Source organism: Procambarus clarkii, chromosome 31, assembly GCF_040958095.1.
Source record: "Procambarus clarkii isolate CNS0578487 chromosome 31, FALCON_Pclarkii_2.0, whole genome shotgun sequence".
Classification (NCBI taxonomy): Eukaryota; Metazoa; Arthropoda; class Malacostraca; order Decapoda; family Cambaridae; genus Procambarus; species Procambarus clarkii.
Window position 1 is genome coordinate 6,965,673 of NC_091180.1, and position 17,524 is coordinate 6,983,196.

At 48.7% G+C, this 17,524-nt stretch overlaps 1 protein-coding gene across 1 annotated transcript in view; it reads right to left on the minus strand.

The window, feature by feature from the left end:
- Window positions 1–17,524, minus strand: part of LOC123749652 (sentrin-specific protease 1) — a gene marked incomplete in the record, with an annotated part of 209,597 nt that overhangs the window by 24,173 nt on the left and 167,900 nt on the right. The window contains 6 exon segments of the mRNA XM_069334326.1: window positions 1–78; window positions 9,063–9,288; window positions 11,235–11,355; window positions 11,487–11,581; window positions 12,463–12,597; window positions 12,964–13,088. Coding sequence (XP_069190427.1) covers window positions 1–78; window positions 9,063–9,288; window positions 11,235–11,355; window positions 11,487–11,581; window positions 12,463–12,597; window positions 12,964–13,088 — 780 coding nt within the window.

The window sequence follows — 17,524 nt, forward strand, 5'->3', positions numbered from 1 at the left end:
GCGGGTTATTCGAATGTTAAACTTGTCTACGAGAACTTCGTTTGCGGGGGTTTTCTTCAGGGCACCGGATATTACTTCCTGAAAAAGAATGAGTAACAGATTTTAGAATAGTTATACATTGCAGTTACAATCACAAATGAGTTTCATCAACTCCTTAACCCTTAAACTGCTCAGCAAAAGGGGCAGGGAAGCAAAAAAAAACCGGTGTTGAATGTAATGAGACGCCATTTTCTGGGTAAAACCCGGAGGTTCCCCGGAGGTATCCTGCTGATATGGATGTATGAGCAGGATAGCTCCGATGCTTTGGGCATCAGTCAATATACATGGAGTTCTAGGCCTACTGGGGACTACGAGCCAGAATATGCCCCCCTGGGAGAGCCGGTTGGCCGAGCGGACAGCACACTGGACTTGTGAACCTGTGGTCCTGGGTTCGATCCCAGGCGCCGGCGAGAAACAATGGGCAGAAGTTTCTTTCACCCTATGCCCGTTACCTAGCAGTAAAATAGGTACCTGGGTGTTAGTCAGCTGTCACGGGCTGCTTCCTGGGGGTGGAGGCCTGGTCGAGGACCGGGCCGCGGGGACACTAAAGCCCCGAAATCATCTCAAGATAACCCCTCCCCCTCAGAGAGATGCGAGGAGCAATGGCCTATAGACACACCTTATATATGGTTTAGAAGTACTCTGTCTGCCATCGACTGGGTCGGGCACCCAGAAAGATAGGCGCCTCAAAACACATCCCCCCATTCTGGCGAAGAAATACTACCAAGCGCCGAATGAGAGGATAGAACTCACCATGAAAAAACGATCAAACGAGCATGATGTCATCTCATTACCAATGCGCCACCGTCTGCACACACCCCCCCTATAAGGGGGGGAAGAGGGAACCCCAGACCCCCCAATGGCTACCCGAGCTTGTCAGTTCTTAGGCTGGATGTCAAAAATACATGAAAAAAAAAACGCTGACCGGGAGGGAGGGAGGGAGGGATGCCGGGGAGCCTCCGGGTCTCACCCTGAAAATGCCGTTTCGTTACATTCAACGCTTGTTTTCTGGGGAAGCCCCTTCGGCTTCCCAGAGCTAACTACCCAAAGACAAGGACAAAATAAGGACAAACCCGGGAGGCGGAAACCACGTGCCTGAAACCCAAAAGCAAGACAAATGGCAACACCAAACGAAACAGTGGACCGGAAGACCAGAACCCTGGAACAGAAACGAAGGGAATCCGGGCAATGCAAGCGCGTCCAGGGCCACAGAGGCCACGGCTTGCAGACAATGGCAGAGCCACAACCGGACAAAAGAAGATGCACCCCTGGCCAAACCAAACAAGCATCAACAACACCAGGGACCCCTCCGGAAAACAGCTGACCCAACTTTGCCAGGAAAGATGAGATGGCTGCAAACGAACAAACCGGACACCAGAACCCAAAGGAGCAGAAACAATGAAACAATCCGGAACTGAAGGATCCACAAGAAACCGAGGGGAAAGAATAGAGCCTCCCAGGCCAATACCAGGACGGCTCAGGTGGAGCATAAGCCAGCCGGAGGTGAAACGATGCCCGAGACAGCTTGCGAAACGGTGCAGAGGAAACATCAAAACTGAAAGCAAGCCTTAGCGGCTCCACCAGTGTCGCACGACACACGGCAAAGCATGCAGGTGGGACCCCATCAACAAAGCCACTGGATTACCAAACAGATGGCGATAGACCAGAGTCAAAAAGCACCAAACGTGAGGACTCGATGAGAAGACCAAACCAGCCATGTAACAAACTGGACCGAGCATCTGAAAGAGGCGGAACCGTGGGAAAACCCCCAGGTTGTGGACACTAAGTAGGCAGTGCCTGAACCAAGGCTGTCAGGGAACCAGATGGAACCTCTGCTAGGACACGAGGAACGCAAACATGGGAAAGAACCAAAGCTCTGGCAAGCAGAACTGCCCCATCCGGGAGGAACCCCCCCCCCCCCCCGGACCACAGAAGAACCATCAAGGCTGACATAGACAACAACTAGGAGAAGCTTCTTGCAGAAACTGCCCAACCGCAGACTCCGCAAACAGCTAGGACAAATGGTGACAAAAACCAAAGAACAAGGCCCCTGGCAGAAGCCAACGAGGAAACAAGCACCACTAGCCAACACACGAAATGTGGCGTGAAAAAGTGCGACACTGCAACCCGCAGCAATGGCAGAAACAGCTCCAGCAGTGCAGACGACGCATGTGCCGCCGATTTGTGAAGGAGAACAACACTGGAGGACATGTACTGCACTGAAATACAAAGATTCAGCTCGTAAAATAAATATAAATAAAAGTCCACAGCCAGGGTTGTAAACCTTGGCTCCACTCATCCGAAATGACACTGAACTGTAGGAACAGGAGCAGTTGATGCGAGATCTTCCTCCACCCGCCGACATTTCAACAGATCAGCTTGGAATATCATACAAGGAGAAGAAGAAATAGCACAGATCTATAACTGAACACCGACACTGTGCTGGATCAGGGATCCGAACATGTACATCGTCTATCCTAGCACCTTTATTAGTACGGTCAATATGCACACCAAGAAACACAACAAGGTGTATAATAGACGTACGATGGATGCAAATATGCAATGAAAAGACCAGAAATAATGCCAAATACTGTTAACTAGGGACAAGAGACTACATTCAAGACAAGGATGTAATATGACGTAGGTAGCAAGTGGAAACGTAATGTATATGAACTATTACATATACAGAACAAAAGGGGTCAGACAGGCATGGAATGACTGTCAAAGAATGAGCAGCCAGAAAGCATTGAATGACTGTCAATGTACAAATGTCCAGTCAAGAAAAGATTCAGTCGCTGACCGAAAATCGGGGCTAAGCCTCACAGTGTAACGAACAATAATACGGACATAGTAAGGTTACATCAAGAAGCACAGTATATAAAAGGTATAGATGCCAAGGTATATGAAAGGGGCCAGTCAAGCATCGAAGGAAGGTCAATGAACGAGTGGCCAGACTGCAGGGAATGACTGCCAAGGAACGAGTGTCCAGAGCCAAGAAAAGATACAGTCGTTTGTCAATATTGCAAGAAATTATCTACTTAAAAGTGTCTGTTAGATCAAGGACGTGCCCGAATTGCCACGCGTGCCAGTGACCCTACAAGAATGTAAGCATCAGTGCAATGTACCCCTGTAACCCCTAATGTACTGCATACAAAGGGACCAATCAATGTACCACAAACAATACCCAACACTCATCCAAAAAACAAGAACCAGAGCCTGGCTGATAGCGTAGCCAGGCTGTAGAAGCACTGGTAGAGCGAAGGCAGTACATTGTTTAAACACAGCATCACCGGGTAAGATGCCGGCAGCATGGCCAGGGAAATATATCCGTAAGTGTGATTGCAGGAGGCAAAGAGGAGGAGTGGAGTAGAGGTGGAGGCGGCATCACTACGAGCCATGCCAGACCCTAATTTAGATAAAAGTACAAAGAATGTACCTTACAAAGACAGTCCAGAACTCCCCCAGTATCCAGGGAGTCATAACTGGAGATAGAAGAGAAGGTAGTGCGGCGTATGTAAAAGGTCGCCTAACACCAACACGTGTTGACACTGTCCACAAACAAAATGAACACCCCCGGGCCATTCTCAGGACGCCTGAGGACCGAGCTGGTGGATCCCTCCCCGCACTCAGGGAGGGAAGCCCACAATGTTCATTTATTGAGAAGACGTGACCGGAAGTATATGTAGTATTGAAAGAAGAGTAATACCGAAGAGTACCAATGATTCTCATAAATATTGGAGGCAAACCCCACCAGAAGCGACAGATGTTTCAATATCATGTTAATTAAGGAAGTCCGTCTCAAAATTTCCAGACCCTTGAGAATCCTGCACAAAGCCTCGGAAGCACATATGGGCCCATTGGCTATGTATGGATAAAGCGAGCAAAAATGTTCCACAGGAAGGGCGGAACTGACGGACCCGAAGGGACATGGGACCAAACCCAGGGAGGGCCCGACACCAAAAACCGACTCGGACGTAAGGGAGGGGGGGGGAAAGAAAACCCCACTCTACATAAAGTAAGCCCCACTCGGAGAATAGAAAAACCCAGGAGGGGTCCCCAAGGGGGGCCCAAAGCCCCCCAGTCAGCCCATCCCCAACCCCAAGAACCTCCATACCAGGACCTGGAGCAAAATCGTACTCCAAAGCCCCGGCCTCTGAAGAAAAAACCAGGGTAGCCGTAAAAACACTAAGGAAGGGGGCCCACTGGTCAGACCCATAGGCAACGGCTGGAGGAACTGACTCAAATGCCTCCGTCGCCACCCCGGAAGTGGCATCCCCCCGAGACTGCCCGAGTCTCAAAACCAGATAAACCCTGCCCCAACTCTGAAGCCTTCAAATGCTTCAGAGCCGGAAGCAGGAGGGGGACCAGAAAGCACCACAGCATGGGAAGAACGAGGGGGCAGCGGACAAAACCAAGGCCGAAGCGACCCACACCCACAAGTCCGGGACCCTAGAAGCTAAATGGGGCAGCCTCTGGGCTTTCGGGGTAGGAAACAACCTAGCGCGTTGCAGCAATCTTAACCGAGCATGCACCACCAGAGCAGCCAGCACCCGGAGAGAGTCATCAATGGACTGGGTGAACAGTCACAAACAAACAACAACTCGCAGGACTCTGGGTCGAAGGTGTAACTGACCCAACAGGCAGCTGGACGGAGGCAAAAACAGTGAGAGGCACCCTGAGACAAGGGGACAGAGCAACCCTCAAACTCACAAAAAGTGAGGGGGGACTCAAGGATCACATCCAATGGACCCAAGTGGCCCCATGGGGTTTCCCATAGGCCCTTAGCTTTTCAATCTCCACTCAGGGAAGCCCAGGCAGGGTACTACTAACCGGCTACCGATATTACCAAACCAATTCCAAGACTGCACCCCCGGGACGTGTACGCTCACGGGGGGCCTAGCGGGGTCACCACCAACATATATATAGAGGGTGGGACCCAAACCCAAGGCGAAAGCCCCCTTACCTTGAGGTTACCTTGAGGTGCTTCCGGGGCTTAGCGTCCCCGCGGCCCGGTCGTCGACCAGGCCTCCTGGTTGCTGGACTGATCAACCAGGCTATTGGACGCGGCTGCTTGCAGCCTAACGTATGAGTCACAGCCTGGTTGATCAGGTATCCTTTGGAGATGCTTATCCAGTTCTCTCTTGAACACTGTGAGGGGTCTGCCAGTTATGCCCCTTATGTGTAGTAGAAGCGTGTTGAACAGTCTCGGGCCTCTGATGTTGATAGTTCTCTCTCAGAGTACCTGTTGCGCCTCTGCTTTTCAACGGGGGTATTCTGCACATCCTGCCATGCCTTCTGGTCTCATGTGATGTTATTTCTGTGTGCAGGTTTGGGACCAGCCCCTCAATTATTTTCCACGTGTAAATTATTATGTATCTCTCCCACCTGCGCTCAAGGGAGTACAGATTTAGGCTCTTCAGTCAGTCCCAGTAATTTAGATGTTTTACCGAGTGGATTCTAGCAGTAAAGGATCTCTGCACGCTCTCCAGGTCAGCAATTTCTCCAGCTTTGAAAGGGGCTGTCATTGTGCAGCAGTACTCCACTCAAGAGAGCACAAGCGTTTTGAAAAGTATCATCATCGGTATAGCATCTCTAGTGTGAAAAGTTCTTGGTATCCAACCTGTCATTTTTCTTGCAGTTGTGACGGCTACTTTATTGTGTTCTTTAAAAGTAAGGTCTTCCGACATGAGTACACCCAGATCCTTTACATTGCCTTTTTCGTTCTATGTTATGATTTGCCTGAGTTTATGTACGTGGTTTCCGTTTTTATATTTTCATTTTTTACGTAGCGCATGAGCTGGAACTTATCCTCGTTAAACACCATATTATTTTCTGTAGCCCATACAAAGACCTGATCTACATCTGATAAGGTTTGCCGTGTCCTCTATGTTGCCAACTCTCATGAAGATCCTAGTGTCATCTGCAAAGGATGATACAGTGCTATAGGTTGTGTTCTTGTCTATGTCCGATATGAGGATGAGAAAAAGTACTGGAGCAAGCACAGTACCCTGGGGGACTGAGCTCTTCATGGTTGATGGGCTGGATTTTATTTTGTTGACTATTACACATTTGGTTCTGTTAGTCAGGAAATTGTAGATCCATCTGCCTATTTTCCTGGTAATTCCTTTTGAACACATTTTATGTGCAATAACACCATGGTCACATTTATCAAAAGCATTTGTGAAATCTGTGTAAATTACATCAGCGTTTTGTTTGTCTTCCATAGCATCTAATGCCATATCATAGTGGTCCAGCAACTGCGACAGGCAAGAGCACCCTGTTCTGAAACCATGTTGTCCGGGGTTATGGAGATGCTGTGATTCCATGTATTTTGTGATCTTACTTCTTAGCACTCTCTCAAAATTGTTTATGATGTGCGATGTTAGTGCTATCGGTCTGTAATTTTTTGCCTCTGCCTTATTTCCTCCTTTATGGAGTGGTGCTATCTCTGCTGTTTTTAGTATGTCAGGGATAACGCCAGTATCTAGGCTTTGTCTCCACAGAATGTGAAGGGCCTGCGATAGTGTTTTTTTACAGTTCTTGATGAATATAGAGTTCCAAGAATCCGGGCCTGGTGCAGAGTGCATAGGCCCTTATTGCAAATTTCTGGGTGAAAGAATTCACAGCTTTTGGTACATTTACCTGTATTGTGGAGGTTTCTGCACTTTCTAGGGTGATCGTACTTACATGTTCCATTTGTTCTTCCTGATATTCCATGTTTACAGGTACCCCATTTGTACTACCAACAGATTTTGGGGCCTTGTTTTGTTTGTGTCCCTTTGCCAGGGACCGCACTCTGCTGCAGCGTCCCCGACACTGTGCTCTGCTCCGGGCCTGTGACACGGTGCTCTGCTCCGGCGCCATCGACACCGCGCTCTGCTCCTGTGCCCGCGACATCTCGCTTTGCTCCGGCGCCATTGACACTGTGCTCTGCTCAGGTGTCCCCGACTCCGCGCTGTGCTCAGGCGTCCCCGACTCCCCGACACCCCGACCCCCGCCAAAGCGAGAAACAAAAAGAAACAAAAAACCCGCAAGAGGGCAGGGTACCCAAAGGATGCAGAAGCCGGCCGCTATGAGAGCTGAAAACTAGCTGCGTAATACCCCTGCACCCCTACCAGTGACGAATACTACCCCCTACGCAGAGATGAACAGAGGAGCAAGAAAACCCCTCAGCTGACTCCAAGGGCAGCCAAGTACCGAGCAGTAATTGACACAACGGAGGTAGCTCCCAAGGCGACTTGTGGAAGAAGGCCCCAAGGCTCAAGGGTAGTACTTACAGGGCGTTGAGGGAAGGGGACCCTAAGAGCATGCAGCCCGAGTACTTGTGAATATACTCCCAGCTCGCACACCACTAAAGCAAGAACAGAGAAGAAAAGCCGGAGCTGGAGGTACACGACTGAAGCCTACCGACATCAGCCAAGAACTGACAGGCTCAGGTAGCCGACAGAAGGTCTGGGGCTCCCTCTTCCCCTCCCGGGGATGGGAGGGGGGTTGCGAAGACGGCAGCGCGTTGGTAACGAGATGACGTCATGCTCATTTGATTGTTTTTCTTCATAGAGAGTTCTATCCTCTCATTCAGCGTTTGGAAGCATTTCTTCACCAGAATGGGGGGGTGTTTTGGGGCGCTTATCTTTCTGGGTGCCCAACCCAGTCGATGGCAGACAGAGTACTTCTAAAATGAGGTGTTTCAATATGTTTCAATAAGCCATTGCTCGTCATGCCTCTATGAGGGGGCCAGGTTCTGACTCATGGTCCCTGATAAGCCTAGAACTCCATGTACATTGACTGATGTCCAAAGCTTACACATCCAAATCAGCCGGATAGCTCCGGGGAGACAAAGGGGCTCCCCCCAAGAAAATATTTGAATTATGTAAAAAACCAGCGTTGAATGTAATGAAACGCCATTTTCTGGGTGAGACCCAGAGGCTCCCCAGAGCTATCTAGGCTGAATGGATATGCACAACTTTCTGGCATCAGTCAATGTGCATGGAGTTCTTGCCTACCGAGGACCACGAGCCAGAACCTGGCCCCCCCCCTCATAGAGGTGTGAGGAGCAATGGCCTATTGAAAAACCCATGTGGTTCGGAGCATTCTGTCAGCCATTGACAGAGTCTGACACCCAGAAAGATAGATGTCCCAAAACAAACCTCTATTCTGGTGGCACTATTGGTACCGAAAGCCGAATGAGTGGACAGAACTTCCTAAATGAAAATTAGCAAACTGGCATGACATCATCATGTTGCCGTGCCGCCGTCTGTGCAACCCCCCTCCCCGGGAGGGGAAAGGGGGAGCCCCAGACCGTCTGTGTCAGCGATTGCAGTTGGAGATATTTTTGTGGTTTTAGTGTTTTCTGCCAACACCGAGCTGCCCCTACACCGTGTGCTTGCCCCTCCAGTGCCTAGCGCATGAAATTACCAGCATGTATAGACTTCACCTGCCACCCCCCCATGCTGGTGACCCATGAATGTACCCTGGCCCAGTTCCCCAGGAACAATATCTTCCACTCTGTCTGGTGACCCAGCAATAAACCCTGGAGATCCATCTTATCTTGAGGTTATCTTGAGATGATTTCGGGGCTTAGTGTTCCCGCGGCCCGATCCTCGACCAGGCCTCCTTCCTCCTCCTCCTGTCTAACTCCCAGGTACCTATTTACTGCTAGGTAACAGGGGCATCAGGGTGAAAGAAAACATTTTTGCCCATTTGTCTCCGCCTCCACCGGGGATCGAACCCGGAACCTCAGGACTACAAATCCGAAGCACTGTCCACTCAGCTGTCAGGTGCCCTCCATAAATAAACCCTCAGTCTAGTGATCCAGCATAAAAAACCTGACTGGTGACACAGGAATAAAACATCCTGGCTGGTGACCCCTGAAGAAAACCCCTCAGCTGGTGACCTAGGGATAACCCCCCCAACTAATACAGTAATCCAAGAACATACATCCATACCCAAAGTTGAGATCCCAAACCATTAAAGCGTTGTCTGTGATACCGTGTTGTGTGAAAACATCCCAATACCAAATTTACCTCCATCTCTGAAGTAAGTGGTATAAATTCCTCCGGCTCTTCCTCTGGCTGTATTTCTTCCACCTTTGAAGGAAAGGTCAGGTCCAGGAACTTCATCCTGCGTGAAAGGCGGTCGTCCAATGATGCCTGTTGCACTATCCGTCTCTCTGTCAAACTCTTCTTCAACTGAGTTGCTAGCTCTACCTCCTTTTGTGATATCTTGGAGCGTAAATCATATTCCTTCCGTCTAAAATTAATGAAAAATGTGAAATGATAAAAGTACCATACTATAGGAAACTTACTGTAAAAAAGCAGCCACCACTGACCTCCAACAAACATTCCCAATCATCCTTCCTCTTGGTTTCCTGTATTCACCATGATACAGTATGCAAAAGAGAAACTATATAGGACTCAAGTGCATAATGGTTATATCACAGGTGTTCATTATGATGTCTGCTGTCTGATATGTTAGAATGAATTTATTTTGTTTAGTGTAAATGTTGTTCTTCAATTTCTTCTTTTATGAATTCATAATTTAAACAGAGGTTATTTAAATTTTAAGTTGGATTTTGTAAATAATGGCATTGATCTTTATAAGAAAACCTCTATTTTCCTTCACTAGAAAAAATATTCCAAACACTCAAATTAAAACTTTACAAGGAGCTTGCTTTCAAAACCTACCTTCTTCACTTTTATCTTTAACACAATAATTTGATGATACTACAGTACTGTATGAGCTTGATTATCCAAATTACTATCCCCATCTGGATAAACCCAACATCCAGTGACAAAACTCTCCCTACCAATACCTCTATGCACCCCATCCTTGTCATCACTCATTCCTCCCCCTCCCTCCCCATTCATCTGGATATAGACATAAAATTATCCGGATGCGATTTTGTCTGGATGACCCCGATATCAGGTTTAGCAGAATCCGGATAATGGAGCTCATACAGTATTACCAACATACTCCACCACCACCTAATATCATCAGTCAACACCACCCACCATTAACTGGAAGGAAGACAAAACAGAGAAAACATGATAATGCCAAATAAGATTCAAAGTGAAACTAAGTAGATAGAGAAGAAATGCTCAAAATGAGGAATGGCAGAACAAGGAGACACTGGTGGAAGCTTAAGACACAAATGAATTCAGATGTCAAAATTAAAATAATTTAGCTTAAATTGTTGAATCTAACAAATTTTGAATATAAATATGGTGCCCAACAGTTGAGTAACCCCTTGTTGCCCAATTGTGCTTACCTAACAGTTTCTGTGGGGAGTAAAGTAAAGTAATTTTCAAGACAAAGCACTAAGCCATAATGACTATACAGCACTTGGAAGAGATGTGTGGATAAGGATTTAGGATAGGATGAAGGAAAGGATTGGATGGAGGTGGCTTCCACAACTTCTTACTAAGCAGTTGATCTACTGACTACCCACACTGTACATACATTCAGTACCTGGAACTTATGTTTTCTTGGAGCTCTCCAACTCATTAATATTTCTAATTTTCACTCATGTCTATTTTTGTGGACTTCCCATTTCACAATGATGTAGTGTACATTACCCATTGCCCAAGAAAATTTAACAGAATGATACAAAGAACTAAGAACTGCTAATTCCCAGAAATTACCCACAATTAATAAAGTGTAGAAAATGTCACAAAAGTCAGATGGATGGGAGATGGTGGGAGTTGAACCAGACAAGAACCTCACTGGGAGAATGGATAACTCCTTTAATTTATATGCGTCAGTGCTGTTACGAGTAACCGAGTTCAATTGGCCTTCTACCTGGCCCACGATTTATCAAACTCTTGAATACCCATTTATGAAACCTATACATCTTTCCTTCATCATAGCAACGTACAGTATTTATTAAACAGTTTACGAGTTTGGAAATGCCGTGGTGTTGTTCTGGAACAAGGTTATTACTTTTTAACATCCTCATAGTGCATCAGAGCTTATAAACTGTTTAATAAATACCGGCTAAGTAGCCACAATCAAGGAAAGATATAAAAGTTTAATAAGTGGGCACTCAAGTGCATGACGAATCCTCGACCAGCATTTTACACATCCACATTCTTATTACATCACAGTACAAGTACAGTAATAACATTAGTGACATTATTCTCTGGGTATAAATCAAGGCCAAGAAGAGAAAACATCAACTGTGTCTACCTTATACTTACAGATCCTTATACCAACTATTCTGAAAAACGGGTGAACTTTGGAGGATTTCCTCCAGGGAGTTTTTACGTGATGACGGTTGTATCACTTCTTCAACAAAGATCACACTTTCTTTATCAGAATCTGCGGAAATATCATAATGCTATAAAACCTGTTAATTACCTTTGAGTTCTATCCTGTTCATACTATTTTAATATAGTGTGCAACGAAAATCAGCAGCAAACAATGCTATCAAACTACCCTGAAATTCTTACCATTAGCACTTTGAACGCTATTGGTGCTCTCTGTTCTTGCCAAGTCAATTACTGGGATGTCTTTCGTCATTTTGCTGGTTGTTGGTTCACTAACCCTACAAAGAGACCACAGCATCAGCAACATTGATACATCACAGTGATTCCAAACTCTTTAAAAGTACAAGAATAAGAAGTACAGTACAAGAATAAATACAAGAATAAGTACAAGAATAAATGAACCCAAGTACTCTTCAAGTTGTCACAAGGTGAAAAAATCCACAAGGGCCGTGACGAGGATTCGAACCTACGTCCGAGAGGATCCAAGACGCTGCCTTAATCGACTGAGCTACGACATGGACAAAAGAATAGCAACCATAAGTTCTACTGAACTTACTTGGATCCTGCAGCCTCTCAGAGACACAAACCAGGGTTTTACACAATTTCCCCATGCACTCGAGCTCTATCAATAAGCTCTTCTACCTCTTTGCCCTTACTTCATTACGCACATAAATCACTATAGCGTGATGCATCAAATGAACAAATTCACAAGGGCCGTGACGAGGATTCGAACCTACGTCCAAGAGGATCCCAGATGCTGCCTTAATACAGAAGTTCAGTAGAACTTCTGGTTGCAATTCTTTTGACCATGTCATAGCTCAGTCGATTAAGGCAGCGTCTGGGATTCTCTCAGACATAGGTTCGAATCCTCGTCACAGCCCTTGTGGATTTGTTCATTTGATGCATCACGCTATTGTGATTTCTGTGAGTATTGTCACAAGGTATTACTCCAAGTTCTGGATACTTTCCCATGCATAAAAATAATCTTTTCTATTAAGGATGATGCTGCCAATTACAGAAATGTCACAACCTAGCAGATAACACACAGACTACGTAATTCATTCTTTGGCTTGTCTTGATCTTTCCTCACGATGGCGAACCCTTTTCACTCATAAAAGTAACTTAAGAGTTGCTCCTTAGAATAATTAATGATGCATACCCAGAATCTGTTCCTTCTAAGAGAGGTCTACTTGAAGACGTTGAAGCTCTGAGTGATTCTTCAAGCTGCCGACGTTTTTCCTGCGTCCAAATATAATTACATCGGGACCGTGATACTAGTCCCAAAGAGCTGCTGCTACAATTATACAAAAACAGGATATGGTAGTTCCAAATAATCACATTCGTCATATTAAATGTGCATTAAAGATTCATAGACTAATTTCAAAAGTTAGTTAACCTTATTCAGATAAATGTACATAAAATAACTATAGAAAAAGGAAAATATTTGCTATTATAGCATTTGAAATAATAAATCCTTCATTTACAATCTAATGTAAGCAGTTGAAAAGACAAACCCAACATATAAAACGAGTTAAATTAATTTTTACCTTATTAATGTATACATTTTTCTATGGTCAGTTAAAAGACAGTTTAGAAGATGCAACCATAAAACAAAGTACTGTATAAGCAGCAGCACAGACGAGTGTGGAGCAGAACGCACCTGTTGGAAACATTGGACGACCTGGACGGTGCACGGTACACAGAATAGCTGGAAGGCAGCACTGAAGAGCTTGTGAATTGCTGCAGCAACTGCCGGTAACGCACCTTGTCCTCATACCGAAAACTCTGGCAAAGGCATCTGCATTAGTTGGCCACATTACTGTACTTCTATATCATATATACAGAATAGTCATTATTCCAATAGCCATTTCTATGGTGTGGGAGGAATTAGCTTATAGAAAATAAATGAGTAATACAGTAAAGGTTATACAGTATATCTATAAAATAAAAATGGAAATGTTTGTTTGTGCATGACTGCTAATCTCCGAAAGTTATTCACCGATTGCTTTGAAATTTTCACACAAAGTTCCATTCGCATCTGAGCAGGTTTTTATATACATACTACATAGATGTCACGTCTGTGACATCTGTGACTGTAAAAAAAAAATACCAGCATTGAATGTAATGAAATGCCATTTTCTGGGTGAGTTCCGGAGGCTCCCCGGAGCTATCCATGGCTGATATGGATACCCTAACTATTTTGTATCAGTCGATGTGGGTGGAGTTCTAGCGGGGACCACGAGCCAGAACCTGGCCCCCTCACAGAGGCACGGGGAGCAATGGCCCATAGAAATGCACATGTGATTTGGAGCATTCTATATCTGCCATCGACCGGGACAGGCACCCAGAAAGGTAAGCACCACAAAACAAACCCCTATTCTGGTTAACAACGAAAAATTGACAAACGAGTGGACAGAACTCCCCAAAAGAAAAACGAGCAAACAAGCATGACGTCACACGAGCCGCGCCGCATGTCTGCACAGCTCCCTCCATCCCCTGGAGGGGGAAGGGAGAGCCCCAGACCCCCGAGCCGGTGATCCACGCGGCTGGATATCAAAAACCGTAAAAAAATGCCGACTGGAGGGCAGGAGGGATGCCGGGGAGCCTCCGGGACTCACCCAGAAAATGGCGTTTCATTACATTCAACGCTGGTTTTCTGGGGGAAGCCCCTATGGCTCCCTGGAGCTACCTCACCAAAGACTACCAAAGAAAACCAAGGGGACTTACTCGGGAGGCGGTCGGTGCTCCACTCCTCAACGCGAAGATGAGACAACGGGCTGCATCCGCTGACCTAAAGCAACACAAGCCAGACTGGGCCCAGAAACGTTCACAAGGTAGTGTGCAGCCAGGACCCTGTTCGACCGCCAAAATCCCTGTGCCCGAATGTCAGCCCAAGACATATTGCCGAAGACGGCAACAAGAGCAGCAAACTTACGAACGTCATGGGCACAGGAATAGACCGCAGGCTGGCTGGATATAACAAACCTGTGGACGACCTGAGAGACCTGAACCCGCGAACAGGGAAGAAGGGAAACCGGATCAACCCAAAGCGCGTCCCCGGACACAGAAGCCAAGGCACGCAGATAACGGCGGAAGGCAGCAACTGAACACAACACATGGTGAACCCCCGGCCTGACAAACCAAGCATCCACAACCTAAGGACCCCTCTAGAAAGCAGCAGCCTCATTCTTCGCCAGAAAAGAGGGAGACTGCTGCAGACGAACATACCGAAGACCACGACCAAAGGAGCAAAAACCTTTGCACCGGAGAAGAGCATGAAGCTCCGCCACACGACCCCAAGAGGCTAATGCCAACAGAAAAAGAGCCTTAGCAAAACAATCTTGAACCGAAGGGGCCACAACAAACCGAGGAGAAGAAAGAAGAGCACTCAGTCCAAGGACCAGGATGGCTCAGGCGGTGCATGAGCAGGCCGGAGGTGAAACAACGCCTGAGACAGCTTGCGAAACGGCGCAGAAGTAACATCAATACCAAAAGCAAGCTGCAGCGGCTCCGCCAGACCGCACGATACGAGGCAACAGTATTAGGCATCAGATGATAGTCCTGAAACAACCAAGAGAGAAAGGACAACACCACCTGAACTGAAAGCGAGGAACAACGACGAAGGGTCAAAAAGAACCGGAAGGACCACCAGGAAACTTCATACTGCCGCCGATTGGAAACTCGCAGGTGAGAAACCAACAAGGAAGCCACCTGCTCACCATAAAGATGGTGATAAACACGAGTCAAAAACACCAAACGCGAAGACTCGCGGAGAAGAGCGAACCAATCATGTACCGGACCGACCCGATCTCCTGAAAGAGGCGGAGCTGCGGAAAAACTCCGGGTTCAGACACCGGGCAAGCAGCACCTGAAACCACGGCTGGGTCGGCCACCACGGGGCCAAGAGGACCACTCGACCCTGGTAAGACTCCAAACGAGCCATGACGTTGAGCAGCAGCTGAACCGGGGGAGAGGTACAGGAACCCCCACCTCGACCAGTCCTGCCGAAAAGCGTCGATCCTGACGGCCTCGCAGTCGGGGAAGGGCACCACGTAAACCGCAAGACGCCTCGACCACGCCGACATGAAGAAGTCCACCTCCAGGTGCCCGAACGCCTGGCAGAGCTAACTGAAGGAGTCGGCATCGACCATCCATTCTGTGGACAGGGGAACAAACCTGGACAGGCCGTCCGCTAGGACGTTGGACATCCCCCGGATGTGAACTGCCAGGAGAGCCAAACCCTGAGAACTCAGCAGACGAGTTACCTGAAGCGACCAACCCCAAAGAGCCAAGGACCGCATCAAACCCCCTCGGTTCAGGCAATGAACTACCGGGGAGCAGTCCGAATGGAGCCGGATCGTTGATCCGCAGGCGACCCGAACGCCCCGAAGCGCAAACCACACCGCCACAAACTCCCGCACCGTGCTGTGTACCCGATGAAAGGACGGACCCCACCACCCCTGGCCGGCCTGGTGAGCACTGGTCACAAAACCCCAGCCAAGAGACAACGCGTCCGTGAACACATCGAGCGAGGGCTCGGGCAGGCGCCAAGGCACTGAACCCCGAAAAACCCGAAGAGGAAGCCAGCGACGCAGCAGCCGATGCAAAGCCCCCAGGGGGCTGAACCCAGCGATCGCGAGAGAGGCGGAAGGGACGTCCCTGAAGGAACCAGAACAGCCGACGAAGCCAAACCTGACCTGGCGGGTAGACCAACATCGCGAAGTTCAGGCTCCCGTACAAACCCTCGAGCAACCGCCAGGTGACCCGGGAGCCCCCAGAAACAGACACAGGCGAGACCGCAGCCAAAGGAGAGACAAGGAAGTGGTCTGAGAGTCCCACACAAGACCCAGCCAGGACTGAACCTGGGAGGGCACTGGACAGGACTTCCACCAGTTCACCAGGAACCCGAACCCGGCGAGCTGGAAAAGCACCAAATCCCTGGCGAGCAGACACGTGGACCGACTGGGAGCCCATACCACCCAGTCGTCGAGGTAAGCCAACACCCGAACACCTAACAGACGCAGACGGGCCACCACGACCCGGGCAAGGCGTGTGAACACGCGAGGTGCCAGGTTCACCTCAAAGGGGAGACAATGAAAGCGGTAGCACTGACGCCCCACAACAAAACCGAGCCAGTCCCGGAACCCCACATGAATAGGGACGTGCCAATATGCATCCTTGAGGTCCAGGGACACCATCCAAGCGCCCGGCTCCAACAGCCGCCGCACCTGGAACAGAGTGGTCATCCAAAATAAGGGGCAAGATACCCAAGGGTTCAGATGGGAGAAGTCCAGAATGAACCGCAGGTCCGCACAGTCCCATTTCGGAACTGGAAACAGGCGGGAAATCCACCTGAGGAACGGTGTTGTTTCGACCACGCCCAAGCGCACCCACTCCAAGATGACCCGACGGAGCGTAGGAGAGGAAGCCTGCCCCGTCAGCCCCGAACCCCCGTAGGAGGAGGAGCCACCCAATGCCACCGCAGGCCTCGAGAAACGACCCGAAAAGCCCACAAATCGTGAGACCAGGCCTGAGCGAACAGAGTCAGCCTCCCCCACATCGCCCCATCAATGGGGCGAACCGCGAAAGGGCCACGGCCCCTTACGAGAACCCGACCTGCGCGTAAAGTGAACACCGCGCCGACCAGGCACAGGTGGGAACGCAGGTGGCACAGGTGGGACCGCAGGCGGCACAGGTGGGACCGCAGGTTGCACAGGTGGGACCACAGGCAGCACCGGCACTGAACCCGACACCTGTGGCCCACCCAGACGAGCAGAACAGCGAGCCCTGGTACGACTCCGCCGGGAAGGAACCCCCCCGGTTCCCCCGGAGCACCAACAACTCAGACATAGGGCAGCAAGAGGAAGAAGCCGCTTGAATATAACGCTCAACTGCAGAAGCCTCAAAAAGCAGAGGACAAAAGGGAGAAGACAACCTAAGAACCAGGGCCCAAGCGGATTCCAAAGAGGAAGCAAGGACCGCATGATGACATGCGAAAAGCGCAGTGAAAAACCGCAGCAACACCTCCTGCAGGATCGGCGCAAAGATCTTCAACGTGGCAGACGATGCTCGAGCAGCCGAGACCAAGGCATCAGACCCAGGAATGGCCTCAAGCGCCTCAACATCCTCTGCAAGCCAATCCGAAGATAGCTCCAGGAGGGAAAAGAAACGCAGGACCGAAGCCAAAAAGCCACGAGCACACAAATCCTCCGCCACAAGAG